At 43.4% G+C, this 16,602-nt stretch overlaps 1 protein-coding gene and 1 long non-coding RNA gene across 8 annotated transcripts in view; one reads left to right on the forward strand and one right to left on the reverse strand.

Moving 5' to 3' along the window:
- ARHGEF18 (Rho/Rac guanine nucleotide exchange factor 18) overlaps nt 1-16,602 on the reverse strand; it is a 42,383-nt gene that overhangs the window by 14,141 nt on the left and 11,640 nt on the right. For 4 of the 7 annotated variants that reach the window (XM_090125938.1, XM_090125939.1, XM_031604017.2 and 1 more), the window contains 8 exons: nt 9,414-9,481; nt 7,848-7,911; nt 4,752-4,896; nt 3,872-3,984; nt 3,593-3,733; nt 2,501-2,751; nt 1,717-1,842; nt 402-519 (listed from right to left, as the gene is read on the reverse strand). In XM_090125938.1, coding sequence (XP_089982064.1) covers nt 402-519; nt 1,717-1,842; nt 2,501-2,751; nt 3,593-3,733; nt 3,872-3,984; nt 4,752-4,896; nt 7,848-7,911; nt 9,414-9,481 — 1,026 coding nt within the window. Of the gene's footprint in view, nt 1-401; nt 520-1,716; nt 1,843-2,500; nt 2,752-3,592; nt 3,734-3,871; nt 3,985-4,751; nt 4,897-7,847; nt 7,912-9,413; nt 9,482-12,796; nt 12,952-16,602 lie in introns of those variants that run through there. The other 3 variants (XM_090125942.1, XM_090125941.1, XM_090125937.1) reach the window with 3 other exon arrangements.
- On the forward strand, nt 15,695-16,263 carry LOC149914736 (uncharacterized). The gene is made up of 3 exons (XR_016460251.1): nt 15,695-15,785; nt 15,906-16,008; nt 16,189-16,263. It is a non-coding gene; the product is annotated as an uncharacterized LOC149914736 (long non-coding RNA).

A 16,602-nucleotide genomic window follows, 5' to 3' on the forward strand; every position in this document is an offset into this window, starting at 1 on the left:
AAAAGAACAGCAATTAGTCCAATTTTCAACTCAGGAATGCAACTATGAGTCAATCAAACATATTTTAACATGAAGGTTCCTGACTGAGTATTTGACATTATTTCTTAAGAGCTTGAGTCTATAAATAAATTAATTCCTTTAGCTCTACATCTTTAATGAACAGCTAGGCTTAGCTACTACAGTGTTGTGCCTCTGAACTTGAAACTCAGTGTTGCTTCTGATCCTCTGATGAAGCAAGACTGATGTGAATCTGCATCCAGAACTGCATCCAGCTAACTAGGAAATAAGAAAGCTGCTATAAGGCAGAACCAGCCTGTTCTCCTCAGAGGAAAGAACATGTGGAATAGGAGAAAAAGGATGATAACAACTGTCAGGCTTCTAGGAAAGATTAAGCAAACCACCTTCTGTATTCTGAATAATACGTTCCACCAGGACCGGGTATTTGGTGATGCGCTGCGTAACCAGAAGGATGCACTCCTGAACACCAAGTCTCCTCACAATGGAACAGTTGCCAATTTTCTAGAAAACAAGACAGATCAGTCACATCCATTTATATTTTGTTCTTTTAACTCCTTCTCCTTTCCATTTACACATTTGCTATTTCAAAACACTTTTACAAAATTAAGTTTAGCACCACAAAATTATCTGTGCTCTATTACAAAAGCAAAACTCCTGATAACATCCAAAAATGCCTTTAATACTAGAAAAAAACATTCTAGTTACTATTTTCAACTACTTTTAACTGAATCTGAAGCCAAAGTTCTGAAACTGAACTTTTTGCTAACTGAATGCCTTCTGTAATGGACCAGTCCTTACCTACATAGGAAAGTATAATAATTTGAAAACCAAACCCAACCAACAGCCAAATTATATCAATTATGAATAAGTGTTTATTTTACCACTGCGTGATCATGAGGATGTTGATGCACAGAAACACTTTCCTGCTTAGAAATGGAAGACTAAAGCACCAAAATGCCACCAGCTGGCCTGACTGCAGGAACAAAGCACTCCTGGGGGCTGAATATAGCACCCAGATCTTTCTTTATAACAACAAAGGCTATTTGTTTTAAAACTCTGCTTACTGGTTTAGTTTCTTTAGAAGTGAAAGCCTTTTTCTTTCAAGGCACCTAGTTAAGAAGAGCTATAACTACAGAATCATGCTGGAAAGTTCACACAGTATCACTTACTAATGACTGGAACACGAGAATACCACGGGCTGTGCAGTGCCAGCTAAGATTCGGGTTACAGGCTTCCAGTTTGGCTGTGCTTCTTGTGCCCGTCCTATTAATTGTGCATTACACTGTACAGCAGATAAACAAACTGCCCTGGAGCCAATCTTCTGGTTTTGGAAAGATGATGTAGTGGGCAAAACTAAATTAAGAGTTCCTGTTTTTCCTATGGTATTTTTATCAACAGTGTTTATCATCAAGCCAATTTACATAGATGGCCACACAGCACGGCAGTCAGTGATAAAGCCATGAATAGAACAAATACTCTACTCCCCAGTACTAGGTGTTCCCAAGAAAAAAATACCTGCCCACCCCAAACAGCTTAAAGAATTTAAAATACAAGAAGCAAACAACCTATCAAAGAATGAGAATATACCTCTTAATATTGCTCATCCAAAATTAAGATATCTTCAAGTATAAAATAGAACTGAAAGAGTTCAAGCATACTTTGCACAGTAATAATGGGAGGCTTCTGATTGCTGTTTACCTTTATTAAGTTTTGGAACTTCTTGTGGCTTTGGAGCAGGTCTTTATAGTGACTAACAGCTTCATTATGTCCAGAACAGAACACACCGTATTTTTCTTTCATTCTCTCCCCATTTTCACCTGAGAACTAATGAGAAATATAAGTATTAAATACATGAATCACCCCAAGACCCACATTTAACATAGTTTTACATTAACTGAATCCTGAGACAGCATTTCAACATTTCTCATTTCTGTTACAGAAGAAATTGAGAGCTTAAACAAGTATTAACTGACTGCTGTCTTAATGAAAAATTTTAAAAGGATTTGAGCTTCTGCACTTAAAGACTGAGGATTGCAAAAGGTGAAGAACAAAAAAAGGTCACAGTATACAAAAAGAAATTGCTGCATCCACTCATTAACAGAACAGGCACTAAACTTAAAAGCAGCTGTCATTAGTAAAAAAAAATTAAAATGGTCAGAACCAAGAAGCTCAGCATTAAGTGCATAACAGCTGTATTTGGGAAGGATACCATCAGTACATTGCTGTACTTTCAGAACACAAAGACAAGACCAAATCATCCTCATTGTATACCATATAACGAGTACATGTGTGCCTGAAGAACACCCAGTGAACATCTCACAGTGTTTTGATCAGACGTGTTCCTGGCAGTCATATTCACACACAGTATTAGGACAGTGCTCATAACCCAGCCTTCCATTAACTTCTACACAACCATGTATTTATCTTATAATTAGCTTTTTAGGTGCTTAATAGCATCAAGAAATCTGGTACAATCCCACACCTGTTTTACCAAGAGGTCTCCAATGTTCTGGATTATATAATTTCGGTCACTGCCTTCTTCCAAGGACTCCTTTCGTCGCTCCTTTAACTGGAGCAGGAATTGCCCATGCATCTCCAGCAGCTCATCCACACAGGGGAACAGCTTGTTGATGACTGCATTTGAGAACTGCAGTTCCTCCTTCATGGCTTTAGAGTACACCTTCAGCATTATTTTCAGTGTTCTAACATGGTGCATTTCAGTCTGCATTAGTTCTGGGTAAAGGGAAATAAAAATTAGTGCTCATTTACGTGGTGTGCCATGACTAGTGAGAAGAGAGCAGTCTCTGAAAGTCATCATCTTTTGCAAGTGACCAAACCTACTCTCAAAGTAACAATAGCTAGATAAACAACCCTCAACTGCTTCTGGTATAAAGGGCGACAGACAGGACAAGAGAAACTAGGAGATATTCTTAAACTGCAGCAAAAGCAGTTTTATATCAAATATCAGGAATAACTTCCCTTATCAATCAGAGAGATTAATATTGCAGCATTCTTCAGAGATGTTTAGCACACAAAACAAACAGCTGAAGTCTAGATACAGCTGATTATACAACAGCATACACTGACAGTGAAGACTATGTGACATCTTGTCTCCTTCCAGCCATACTTTGTACCATTCTAGATCTTGCTAGAAGCCAGCTACTCTGAAGCTGTCTATAAACTTTTTCTAAGGATTATATCACTATCAAGGAAAGAACATAACCACAATTAAAGCGCCTGAATTTGCCCTGCTAATCTCTCAATCAAACAGTGACCAAGAATGACCCTGCTTATTTAATATCATCTCCCAGTAGAAATTGAGCTTAGGACATTTCCTAATTGCACAGCTAGGTTTTGCTGCTTACACAGGCAGAAAGATAAATACGGGTTGCTTAAAATCATTATTAGGAGGACTTAGGCACACTGAGATAAATAACAGATTTGAAAGTTTGTATTCAGTTTCAGTTTCCAAGCATGAGCCAAACTGGAAGCTCATAAAAATAACAATTTACGTTGTTTCAGAACAGTGACACTATAAAATCAAGAAGTTTTAAAGAATTAATAGTGTTCTTACCATAAATGACATCCTGCCTTTTTACAACTTCTTTCTTTTGCTTCTTTGCATAAGACTGTTCCACTGCAACACTCCAAGACTCTGCCTCAAACTCATGAGCGTCTGTTTCTATTTCACTTCGGAGGGATAGAGAATATGCATCTAGACCAAAACACATTCAATTTCAATAGTTAATCTTTATCCTTCAATACCATCAACAAGGGTAAATACATCTCAAGACGTACTGTATGCAGTTTCTTACACGCCTGAAAGTGCTGAAAAACACAGAAGCTTCCATACCTTCCAGAAAAATGCAGTCTGCTGTTGAAGGTGCAAGTGAGACAACATCATCTGAGGTCTGCTTAAACTTTATAAATCCTGAATCCCCTTCATCCATGTCTCCTGAAATTAGTCTAAGTGGCCAAAGAAATTAGAATGGGACCCAAACAGAACATTACTATTTTTTAAGTTACTCTACTTAGATCAATAAATAAAAGCCAACTACTTCAACAAGCAGCTTTCCTATAAAGCAGTGAAGTTAAAAAAAACACAAAAGCTACCCCTGCACTCGCAGTTTAAACAGACAAATAAGAGCAGTACATTGATCAGTGACACAATACAGATTTAATTAGAGCAAGAGAAAGGATGCAACTTCTAGTCTGACATTAAAAAAGAACAACAGCACATCACCTGCTGACAAACCACAGCCATTTCAGAGTACAAAGGGCACTTTCAGTGAGGACGGAGCATAACTGTGGTATATAAGAGGTGCACAACTACACAAACCAGCAGTTTTGAACTTGTCCACTATTTTAACCCAGGTATCCTGCAATTTAAAGCACTGTCCTTCCACACGAGTCAGAACTAGCACAGCCTAGAATAAGTGATCTCAGAAAAGATTCTTGAATTTCAGCAAGTCTGAAGATAAATACACCCATTAAAAACATGCTCCAGACAGGAATACTCAAACACTCCACTATCTTACAGTATCTCTTTGTGACACACTACAGAGGGACTAAAGATAGATTGTTATTTTAAACAACAAAATTCAGCATTAAGAGCCCAATGATCCTCTCTTGAGCTTGAAAACGTGAGCCTTGTTTTATTTTTAATTGGTTTTCTTTCCAGATGGGGGAGGGGGCGACAGCAGAAGCCAGTGAATGAGAAGCAGTTTACTTACCCAAATTTGCTAACGGCTCCTGCAGTATTCAGTGAAGATGGAGAATTTCCTCTTTGGGTGATAGTCATGCCGAGGTTCCGCGGCAGTGCTGGGGTGCCATCTGGCCCCAGGAGAAGGCTTCGGGGCTGCTCCTTCAAGGAAGCGGCTAGAGAGGCAAAAATTGAATTGGTGCTCAGAAAATGAGGCGTACACTGCAGGTCGCCTGCTCTCAAACCTCTCTCTGAATGCGGACGGAGAACAGACAGGATCTTGGATGTCAAAAGCTCGTTGTCCAAAAAGACATTTTCATTCCATTTTCTCGAAAAGGAGCCACAAAAAGACAGCTCGGGATGAGCTGGGATCGCATTGCTTCTGCCGCTGCTTTTTGAATTTGTATTCCCCATGCTCACTACTGGCTGCCCTCAGACTTGGCACAGTAAAGTGGCCCCAGAGATGCACTGTTTTTATACTACCTGTGATCCTTCTAGAAATGTAAAGCTGTCACTTAACTTACTGTATTGGCTAAATCAGCAGGTCTGAAGTGCAGGAAATTGGTCCCTACTGTGCCCATTTAGTGTGGAAATTGCAAAGTATCTTCTCCTTTAGTAAAACACCAGAACCTACACACAATTATTCACACCCTACCGTATAAGGGCACAGAACATTTCATGGCAAACAAGAAAAATCTGAGATCACAGAAAACCACAAGTTCTCCGCAATGCTTATTGCTGCTCAGCCATTTCTATCTGCACGCTGAGCATAAGAGACACCAGAGCTAAATTTAATTTTAATACTGCAGATTTTTAATGCTTTTTAAATCTGGACAGACTCTGAACTGGAAAGACATTTAAAACTTTAATCACTGTTATACAATACATGAAGTCTGTAATAGACTTATGAAAATTGGGTACAACTATTTAGTACTAATGTCTGCAATGAGTGATATGAAACAGGAGACAAAATATGTCCTTTTATAAAAGGAACCTCAGGGAAGTTGAGGAATCAGACAATCCTCAAACCTTCTCACTGGCAAGGTCTGCAGCTGCCCTGTCTTCAGAGTGCTTTTAAGGACATGGCAGTGGAAGAATTCTCACCTTGGAGCCCCTGGATGCAGGCTGTCTCAGCAGTCAGACTGACCTCCATGCCATGCTGTAGCAGTTCAAAGAGTGCCTTCAGCCCCAGCCTATGCCCACCCATCACCAATTTACAACTTTCCTTCTGGTGCCTATTCAGACCCCAAAGCCCCTCTCCTTGGTCTGCACCCCTGGGTGTACCCCTGCTGAAGATCCCTCTCCCCTCACACTTGTTTTCCTCAACCAAACACAGGACAATCAAGGCATTCCTATTTCTATTCATAAAACAGGTTTTTCCACATTTCTTCATATCCCTGCTCTCCACCCCAGCTCTGTGATCTCACTCTCCTTGAAACAGTTGATAGAACTGCATGAGAGCTTCAGAGAAGGTTTCATCAATAACATGTAATGCAAATAACACTGCACCTTTTACCCATTGGAAATAGCTCTCCCAATGGCTCTTCAAGTTTGAAATAATTTGCATATGCACACAGCTCATTCTCAGCCTATAACAAACAGAGTAAACTGAGATATATTCCCCCACCCATCATCCAAGCAATGAGCTTTAAGCTCATCATCCCAAAAAACCAAAATAAGTGAATATTGGTGGGACTGGCAAGAGAATTTCTTGAACAAGACTTTAATAACAAATGATATCCATTTGCATTTGGTGAACTATTGAAATCAGCCACCATGTTCTCTTTCTGTGCTTCCAAGGCAAGAATATAAGAGCTTTAATTCACAATGGCAGGTCAAATCTTAACACCTCCTGAGGAAAACATGGGGGAGGGCACAACTTGAATCTTTCCTAAAACATGTTCCTCTTTTATACTCATACAACACCTTTGGCTTCTTTTGCTGGGCACTGCAGCCTGCAGTGGGTGACAACACAGCCCATGCTATCAGCTTCTCTTCTAACTTCCATCTTCTGCTTCTGACCACAAAAAACAAGCAGTGGCTGCCTAGCGAAGTCTGCACCAACAAAAAGCCATTTTCTGAGTTCAATTAGCACTGTCTGCACACTGCTGAGAGTCCGTATCGATCGCTGCTAGCCTACAGCATCAGACCAGACTGTGTACCACAGAGCTGTTCCAACCAGAAGCCCTACAGCCAGCATCTCCTATTTTCTTTATTCCTCCTTGTTTCCTATTTTAGTCTCTGCTCTTTTCCCTAAATGCACAAAACCATTTCTGACCATGCAATCAACCACTCATCTTCTTACAATAATTATTCCCCTTGTTGGTAAGAACTGTTTCATGAAGTACTTTTTGAAACTCAAGCTAAATGATACCTAATAAATATACTTGTAGAAATCAGAGTAATACCCAGACATTCAACTCAATTGTGTTTCTTATGCCCATCAAAGCAGACCAACTGCACAGCAGAAAATAATTCTGTTCTAGTTACAGTGAGTCACCTGAGAACCCAAGAAGCAATTCTGTTAATGCGCATCTCGTAACTTCTACCAATTAAAATGCCATTGAAATCTTACAACTGCAACTATGATGGTCTTTTCTAGTAGCAAAAAGCTATTTCAAAGCCTATGCTGCAATAGAGCTTTCTTGCTCCTTATTTTTGCTCCCAGATCCCTTTTCCCACTTCATTTCAACAAAGATTTATGTTCAGACCATTAGCACTAGCTGGGCTTAGAGGTTTCTAGCAACCACTAGCTGCAGGCAAGTTTTAAATAGACAATTATGAAAATCTGATGTAAAACAAAGTTCACAGTTCTAGTCTTTTCAGAGGCCAGAGAATAGACAATCAATGAGAAACTAGCTTATCGATCCCTTTTCACCATGATATTTTGAGGTTACACAGCAAGAAGGTATAAAGAAAAATAAAAAGATAAAAAGATAAAAACACACAGGAGATTGCCAGGAGCCTCTAAGCCATTCCCAGCAGAAAAAAAATGAAGCCATCTTATTAAAAGAGACCTTCTCTATACTTCAATAACACACTGTGTATAGCCTCTAAAACATATTAGAGAAAAAAATACAATTGAACAGATGAGTCTTGAGCACAGAAATCACTCTTTAGTACAAACCTGGGGAAATGCACTGGGACGAACTTTGTGCAGGTCCAGAAGGTCTGTGCTGCAAATCTTTCTGCTATAGGAAAAAAGACAATAGCCTTACACATACAGCCCAAACTTTCAGTCCAAAATAAATCAGAATTTTCCTAGCATATAACAAAGCTGTATGCAGAGGTCTATACAGTTTGACACAATAACAGCTCTGATTTCCTCACGTTCCAGAAGAGCATGCAGACATGAATCCCATATGTAAAATTTCTATCAACTACAAACTAGACTGAAGTAAAAGTGAAGTTACAGCTGAATTAAAGCCACGACCATAAGAAATACATCCAATAAAATCATACTCTTCAGATAAGCAATCTTCACCTACACTTCACTGCAGTTTAGCTTAAAGCAGTACTAACTAAACTAACACTAACCCAAGTCAATGCCAGGTTTCAACCAAATCAAGGCTGTTCAAAACCTACATCTCTGCTATCTGCACAGCTTTCTAATCCTTATCACACTCGGATACTACAATCCACTGAGGCTCCATTTATCAAAAACAGACAAAATTAAGTAATGAAGTTTATAACAAATGGCTTCTGGGGAGTCTTGCTTTTCACCTCTGGCTCCATTCCCCATATCATTTTGTGCCACCATTCTCTCTTTGATCTCTTCAGGAGCAATTTGTAAGGGGCGACTCAAGAATGAAAGAATGATAGCAAAGAATGGAAATTAAAGCAGGAGTGCAAGTGAATTTTTGTTTAAAAAGAAAATGCACAGGGCCTGGAAAAGCTGTTAAAGTAAACCCATAAAAACAGCTAGGAACATTCCTACACTCTAAATCACTAAAGGCTGACAACACTTCCTCTAACCCCAATAGCCCAGATTTGAGCTGTTATGCTCTTTTTCTCCTCATAGGGCTCCTAAGCTGCTATCAGGCTCTGAAATCACTGACAGTTGCAAGTTCAAACAAACCAAACCCTCAAGTACGAGCAGTTATAAGAAGGAGGAAACGATTTTTGAAACCAATACCAGAATTTAAAAAAAAAAAAGTGAGAGATACTATCTGAGACCAAGCCCTGACTTCATATGTAATCACATGCACCCCAGTGACAGAAACTGAACAGCCTGGCAAGACAGAAGCTTATCACAGGTTGAAAATTAAACCACTTATTCTGCATTACTCAGCTTATAAGCAATGTGCAACTGTTACAACCAAATTCCTCTGTGCCCCTCACTCTGTCCTCTGCTTTGAGATGGGACAACCCATTAAAATACAGTCACATAAAACTCAGAGGTATGAAATAATTCAATTATAGTAAAAAAAAAAAAAAAAGGCATTGCTTTGAGCATTCTTTTAAATGCTAGCTCTGACAGACACAAGCAATGTCCAACAGTTTTCAGAACAATAATAAATTGTTTCACTTCTCACTACTTACATAAATGACCGTAATGACTACTGAGTGAGTAGTCAGTGTCTTTTAAAGATGTAGGGCAGGATTCTGCACTAACATAACTCAGTACACTTCCACCACATCAATCTTACTGTCAAGCACTGTTATTTGTAACAAAACACATTTTAAAACTCACCTTGGTTCTGATGCTGCTGCATTCAGCCAGCAAACTCCTGCAGTTCTTATGGACATTCACTGCACAATCTGAAACACACACAAGAAGCCTTAATTATTCTTGCCGTTCTCATCCAGGGAAAGAAAGAGAAAGACATAAAAGATCTTTACATTTTGGAATAGATGCAGATTAACCTCCAGTGAGCATCCTTATGCATGCTCTGGCTGTGGTTCCATGCCATGGTTGGACCTTAAACATCACCCAATGTTCTCCATAACTACCAAATAACTGAAATATGTACTTGGCCTTAGACATAGCTAAACAAACAACTAACAAAACAAGTCTGAAGGATCAAGCCCCCGGATCAGAACGATGCTTACATGTTATGCAGCTGCCACAACTGCAGGAAATCTGAGCAGAGCACTGCACTGGCAGGGCCTGCCACACATTAACCTTCCACAAAAGCCATTGCTTCTCTCTCCTTTCTGACTTTTCTACCAGTATCCTACCCACGCAAGAAAGGCACCCTACAGAACACATGAGCTATTATTGCATTGATGAACACACATCACCAGCAAACAAGAAGCTCAATAAAAGGTATGCCAGAACAACACACAGCCAACTGACAACAGCAACCCCTTCCTCGTGAGAGGAAGGAGCAACTGTAGGGCTGGCATCACACAACAGGAAGCTGAAAAATCCTTCCTGGTGTCATGCTGGGTTGGATTCCACCTGGTTTCTGACTGGGCTCCGTCAGTGCACAACCCCAGAACTGCTGGGGATGGGGGCAGGCGGAGTCACCCAGCCCTGCTCTGCCCCAAACATCACTGCTGCTCCCCACAGCCATGTCTGGGAGAGCAGCAGGAGTCAAAAAAGCAGCAAAGAAAGTGAGGGACACAGAAAAGAGGGGAAGTCACAGGAAACTGAAGAATTTGAGACTGATACTTAAGGGACAAATATGAAAGGATCATTATTGATTTACACTAATTATAGATGCCTAACATTAGAAAACATCATTTTTGGGTCCTTCTCATGTTGTATGAGGAAAAAAAACATCCAACCTTAGCCAGCAAAGAAACATTCACAATCAAGGGAATCAAACATCATTTGTGCTCCTGTTTATGATCGAGGATAACGAGACAAATAACTGGTAGAATAATAATATTAACAAACAAAAACTACCCTTATTAATGAGATGCTTTCCCAAGGGCTCCCAGAAACCAACTTTATTGGGTAACACAAGAACTACAGTGTGGATTCCCAGTATGCAGGAGGGCGGCGAGCAGCTGAAGCAGGGCACACGAATACATTTCCCCCCCCCCCAACTGCAATGCCAGTGTCTGATCCACACCACAGTAATGTCCCATAAGTGCCTTCCAGAATTGGATTCCAGGACAAATCTATGACTCACCAAATATTATGAGTATTGTGACCCTGACCTTTGGTCTGGAACGGTACTGCTCAGCAAAAGAACTCTTAAAAGGTCATCTGCAGACAGTCACAACTAATGCTTTAGATATAAAATTTAACTACTGATGTCTTTTTCCCCCTTCAAATATGTATCATTTTGGTGTTTTTAAACAATGGATTAAAAAAAACAAACACCTTTAAAACACTCAAGTTCAGGCAAGGACACCTTTAATACTATTTCTAACGACACAAGGAGCTCACGTACTGCTTTAATGCTGAGGATATCCACTATCTATTAAATCCAACCAACTAAAGAGAGCTGTGGGTAAGAAAGCTTCCTGGTAAAACAGCATGTTTTTATGCTTTCAGATGTCTGACACTTCAGAGATCAAAGAGAACCTCGTCCTTACACCACACAAGGTTATTATCCTTTCCTGAACCAACAAAGAAAACATGTAGCTCTGAACGACTCTCATGTGAATGATTAACAGAGAATGTAAAACCTGAATTTAAACAAGGATGCACAACACAGTGACAGAAACACCTCAAGTAGCTACAGTGCTCCAAAAGAAGCAGAGCAAGGGGATGATACAACTCCTTAAGAAGGAGGAGGAGTTTCAACCGGAACTTGAAGAAGTTTCTGTATTTGGTAAATCCAGGTCACGCACCTCCAGGAACTTGGAACAGATTTAACTTCATCCTGGTGGCTTCAGCAACCAATGTTTGCTTATTTTGCTAACACATCTAATTGCACAGAGGCAGAAACCAAATGCTGGAAAGTACACAGCGACAAGATACCTCACATTCTGAAACACCAACAGCCCATGTGAGAAAGCAACAACACCAGACTGCATTCAGCTTCAGCTTCCCCCTTGCTCTCCCAAACCAACCTATCTCGCTGTGTCTGCTTTTATTGTCAAAACACCACTCAGTGGGGCTGGTGTCATACCCAGCACTCTGGGAGTGTTCAGGTCTTCTTCAAGCACAGAACCCCAAATTGAAACAAATGAACAATGCGTGTTTCTCCATTTAAACAATACAAATTCTAATCAGCGTGTTATACTAAAAGAAACAACTTCCATTTCAGTTCTGTCACACAGAACCCTTCCCCCACTCCACAGGAACCCAGCAGGGCTGAAGCAGCAATGATGACAATCACAAAAGGTATTTAAAGCATTTCATACGTAAACATTAGGTGGAACTTCAACACACCGTGTCAGATGGCTCCTGTTTGACAGCCATACTTCACAGGTTTATTTTTATCACACCAAAGAGGATTTAACTATTGCCCTCATAAATTTATAAAGTCAAATCACAAAGCCTGCTGCAAAACTCTTCCAGAAGGAGTTGCAACAAACAGCTGAGAAGAAACAGTTTCTTCTCTTAGTTTGACACAGAAGACACACAGACTACAGTAACAAAACCACAGCAGAGAATCTTCAAACAACTGTCAACGATTTGGCTCGTTTACTGGGGCAGCAAAGCCAGGCAGAGCATCAGACATACTTTCCCCCAGAGTTCAGGTATCTGACGTACACCTGGGACACATCTTTGTAATGCAGCCCCAGCACCCTCAGCGCTGTGTGTGAGCAGCAGGGACGGGGCTCCATCGCCCCAGCCCAGAGCCGCTCACACCCAGCTGTGACACGAGAACCACCCGCACACGAGGCCGCGGCACCAGCTCACCTCCCTCAACCTCAGGTACGGGCTGCCCCACCACACAGCGCCTCGGCCCCAGGCTAAGCCCCGACCTGCAAACCCCGCGGATTCACCGCGACAACGAAGAGCTCAGCGCGGCGCCGAGGCCGAATCCCGGCTCGCTCCGCACTGCCGACCCCGCGCGCCTCCCCCCGCCGCAGGCAGCCGAGCGGGCAGCGGCCTCCACGCCCGGCCCTGCGACGTGGGGGCTCGGGGTCAGGCGGGACTGCCGTGGCCCTGGGGCCGGCACCGCGAGGAGCCGGGGCCCGGGGAACGCCGGCAACCCGGTGTCTTACCGGACTCCCCGGGGAGCCGCCGAGCTGCACCCCCGGTCCCGGGAACGGTCGCCACAGAAACAGGAAACGCCCCTCCGTGTCCCGGAAGTAAAAAGGGGCGGAGGGCGCAAAGCCGCGCATGCGCGCTGCCGCACCGCGCAGGGCCGGGCAGGGCGGGGTCAGCGCGCTCCTCAGGGCTCGGCCTCCCGCGGGGAAATTCCCGCCCGGGGACCGCGAGTCATAGAAAAAAGAATAACCCGAGTTGGGAGCGATCCGTAAGGATCGTCGAGTCCATCACCGGGCTCCGCGCAGCAGTGCCCAAAGCCCACGTCTGAGAGGGCCCAAGCTCTGAGCTCTGGCAGCTCTCCTGTGAGGAGCCGCGGGCCGCCAGCAGCTCCCCTCAGCCTGCCGTGCTGGGCCGAGCGCACCGCTCCTTCCCAGGCGCAGAATCCAGCACTTGCTATTGTTAAACTCCACACAGCCGGTGATTACCCAGCTCTCTAATTTGTCCCTCTGGAAGGATCTCTCTCCACCCTCGGTGGAGTCAACAGCTCCTAGTTTTGGAGTGTCAGTGATGTCGTTCAGAGCACCTCCTCGTCCTACGTCCAAGTCGTTCAGGAAAACATGAAAGAGAACTGGCCCTAAAGCAGAGCCCTGAGGAACGGCTCTGCGTCAGTTTCCAGGGGCCCTGCCTTCCGTCAGCGCCTGCCTGCATCACCAACAGAGACAATGGGCTGTTAAGAGATGGCGCACAGCACCTCAAGTGACAGCTTTAGCACGGCAACGCGGTGTCTGTGCAGTGCCAGGGCTTTACTCTAAATACGGAGTTCATCATTGAAAGCCTGGCAGGATTTGCTGTTCAACACAATGTGTTTGCAGCAACTTCTGCCGAAGTGTTGGGTTGGGTTGGCAGCAGTCGCCTCCCAGCTGCCCTGCAAGCACTGTGCCCTCACAGCAAAAGCAAAGAAGGCACTGCTTCACTGTCAGCAGCTTTGTGTGCTGACTTGTGTAACTAATTTGCTGGAAAAACGGTTCCCTGGTACTGATAGTGTCTGTGGTTTGACCTGGTGCTAGCACAGTGCCCCCAAAGAAGACCTCTCTGGAGAGAGGAGAAATCAGAACACCTTACGACCTCCTCTCCCAGCCAGTCTGCTTCGCTCTGAGCTTACAGTGCTGAGCTCCATCACTGATTTTCATGTTTTAAGTTGTGCATGTGCAAGCTGTCTGTCAAGCCTGAAAATGCAACATGCACAATTACAAAGCAAACCTTAAAACCCACCTTACAGCTTTCACACACTGCTTTGGGAGAACCTGACACCATTTTGGCTGGAAATGGGCTGAAATCCTTCTGCCACAAGGCCAATATTGTCTCTAGTTTCCACGTTGCAACCTACTTCATTGATTTTTTTTTTTATTTTTTTTTCCCCATCTTATATTTGCAAGCTTTTCAGAAATGTTCCCTTTTGTTCTGCTGCTGTACAGGACTAAGTACAAAAAGATCCCGATTGTTTATCAGGGTCTCTCAGCACTAAAGTAATACAGAGAAATAATCATTAAATAAAGCAGTCTGAGGGTAAACAGCTGCTGCTTTGTGACAAATGAATCCTTGGACACTTCAAACTTTGTGCTTCGCTATAATATTAAACTTCAGCACTGCAGCTTGCCCAGTGACAGCTTTCATGGAGAGAACATGCTGTGCTTGTGTGGTTGGCCTCAGGGCATCTCCACAGAATCAGTGCAAAATCTGGCATAGCAACCAGCTGAAATACTCCATGGCTTAGAGCTAAGGTTTGGGTTGCAAAGAAAAGAACACCGCACCAGCTTTCTAATCCTGGGTAACTCTCTACAATAATAGAGATTTTCTTACAGAATGGGTAGCAAGCAGCTTGCTGTCACACAGCCTGCTGCACTTGTCAGGCCAGGTGTACGAGCTACTGAGGAAATGCAAGGAACAGTATGTTGGAAATGTTCCAGATAAAGGCAATTCTATCCAAAAAGTACAAAGTGAAAAGCAGAGAAGCACTGAGAACAACATATTTTTTCAGCTTCCTTTTCTAAAACCTCGACAGTTGCTGTGAGCATTTAGCAGGGCTGGTGGTACATCTGCAGATTCCTGGTTCAGTGTTTCCACTGAAACCAGCCCCACAGTCCACTTTCGCAGTTGCCCCAGATCCCACCTTGTTGCCTTGTGACTACATTAACCCACAGCCTATCATAGTCGCTCTGGTTTTGCCTGTTTTATTTGGACTCCTGTCAGTAATCATTCATTCTAAGCAGGACTCCCAGTCCTTTTATCACTGCCATCATGTTACAGCAACTAAACTTCCTTTTCCTCAGAACAGAAGCTTTTTGGCAGTTGTGTCTCTTTCCAGAAATGCAAAGTTTAAGTTTGCCTGCTGCTTTTTAGATTTCCCAGGGCTCTGTGCAGGCTGTGAGCAGAAATCTCACAGCAGAAAATCAACGACATCCTCCTGATTGTAAGGAAAACCCGTCCTTCCCTTACTGGCCTATTGATGTTGCACTGGGAATTGTAAAAGCAGAAGCGTGTAGGTACGAGTGCAATATGAGAGCTGAATTTCACATGCTGCATTTCAAGCCCAGGCCAAGAGCTGGCCTGACTGAAACCTACCAAACAACTTCAGCAGCAACCTTAGGTTTGCTTTAGAAGAAGACGGTTGATCTGACTTTGACAAAGAGGACTGAGGCTGCACCTTTCCCATAAGGTCATGAAGATGTAACTCTCAGTGGAAGAAGTCGCAGATGTCCCACCTTTACCCCAGTGCTCAAGCTCAGGTCACTGGGAGGGAAGCAGTCCTGCCATCACACCCTTGGCTCCCCTCCATGGCACAGCCTGCTCAGAGAGCTCCCTCCTGCCAGGGCTTCCCTGGGATCCATCTAACTGCCATTGCATAAACACTGGAAGCATGTTTATAAGAAAGGATTAATTTAGGCACAGAACCTTTTCTACTCTTGACAGCTGAGGCTCAAAAGGAGCTTTCTTCATTTCCAGGTGAACAATAAACTCAGAGGCTCTCATCTCAAAGTTTATACAACAGCAAAGTTTGGGTGGCCACAGCTGCTGAGATCCCAGTTACCATAAACACTGCTCTTTGTTCTTCATCCCTGCCAGAGTCCTGACACCACGTCTGGGAGACTGAACCTGGAGCTCCCACCTGCACCGAGAGGCTTTGTGCTGCAGTGCGAGGGCAGAGGGGAGGAGCTGGGATGTAGAGGTAAGCAGGTGACCCCACCCATAGGCACCCAGGCTGCCTGCCTTCTCCATAGCTTGCATGCCCGTTTCTAGCAGAAGAATGGTGAGCTTTGCTATGATTTATGCAGCTCGTTCCATGCTCCCTCTCCCTGCCTTCAGCCCAGCTCTTTCTTTATTAGTTTTTCTTCTATTAGAAAGATAGAGGCCGGTTCGCTTTCCACCACACGGTGGTGCTGCAGTTAAAAATACCACGGAGATCACGTAAACAAGAGCACCTGACCGAGAGGTGGGCCAGGAGGTGGCTGCGGGCCAAAGCAGATAGATGGGGAAATATCCCGAGGTTCTGGCAGCAGCTGCAGCTCAGCATTGACAGAGCGGCTCTGACTTCTGAAGGACAGGCGCAGCACTCCAGCTGCACGGTGGCCCAAATTTTGTTTTTCCAGAGCCCTATCAGTGACTCATCAGGAGACCGCTCACTGCTCCAGCTGCAGCCACAGCAACTGGAGATATCAGCTATCAACTCTGCTGCCCAGCAGCAGCAGCTTGCAAAGGTTTCAGCCCAGCGTAATCCAAATATAGGCACTCTCAGTCTAATAGCTGTCTTGCAACAAGTCCT

The sequence above is a fragment of the Phasianus colchicus genome, chromosome 28 (assembly GCF_987193195.1).
Source record: "Phasianus colchicus chromosome 28, bPhaCol1.hap1.1, whole genome shotgun sequence".
Classification (NCBI taxonomy): domain Eukaryota; kingdom Metazoa; phylum Chordata; class Aves; order Galliformes; family Phasianidae; genus Phasianus; species Phasianus colchicus.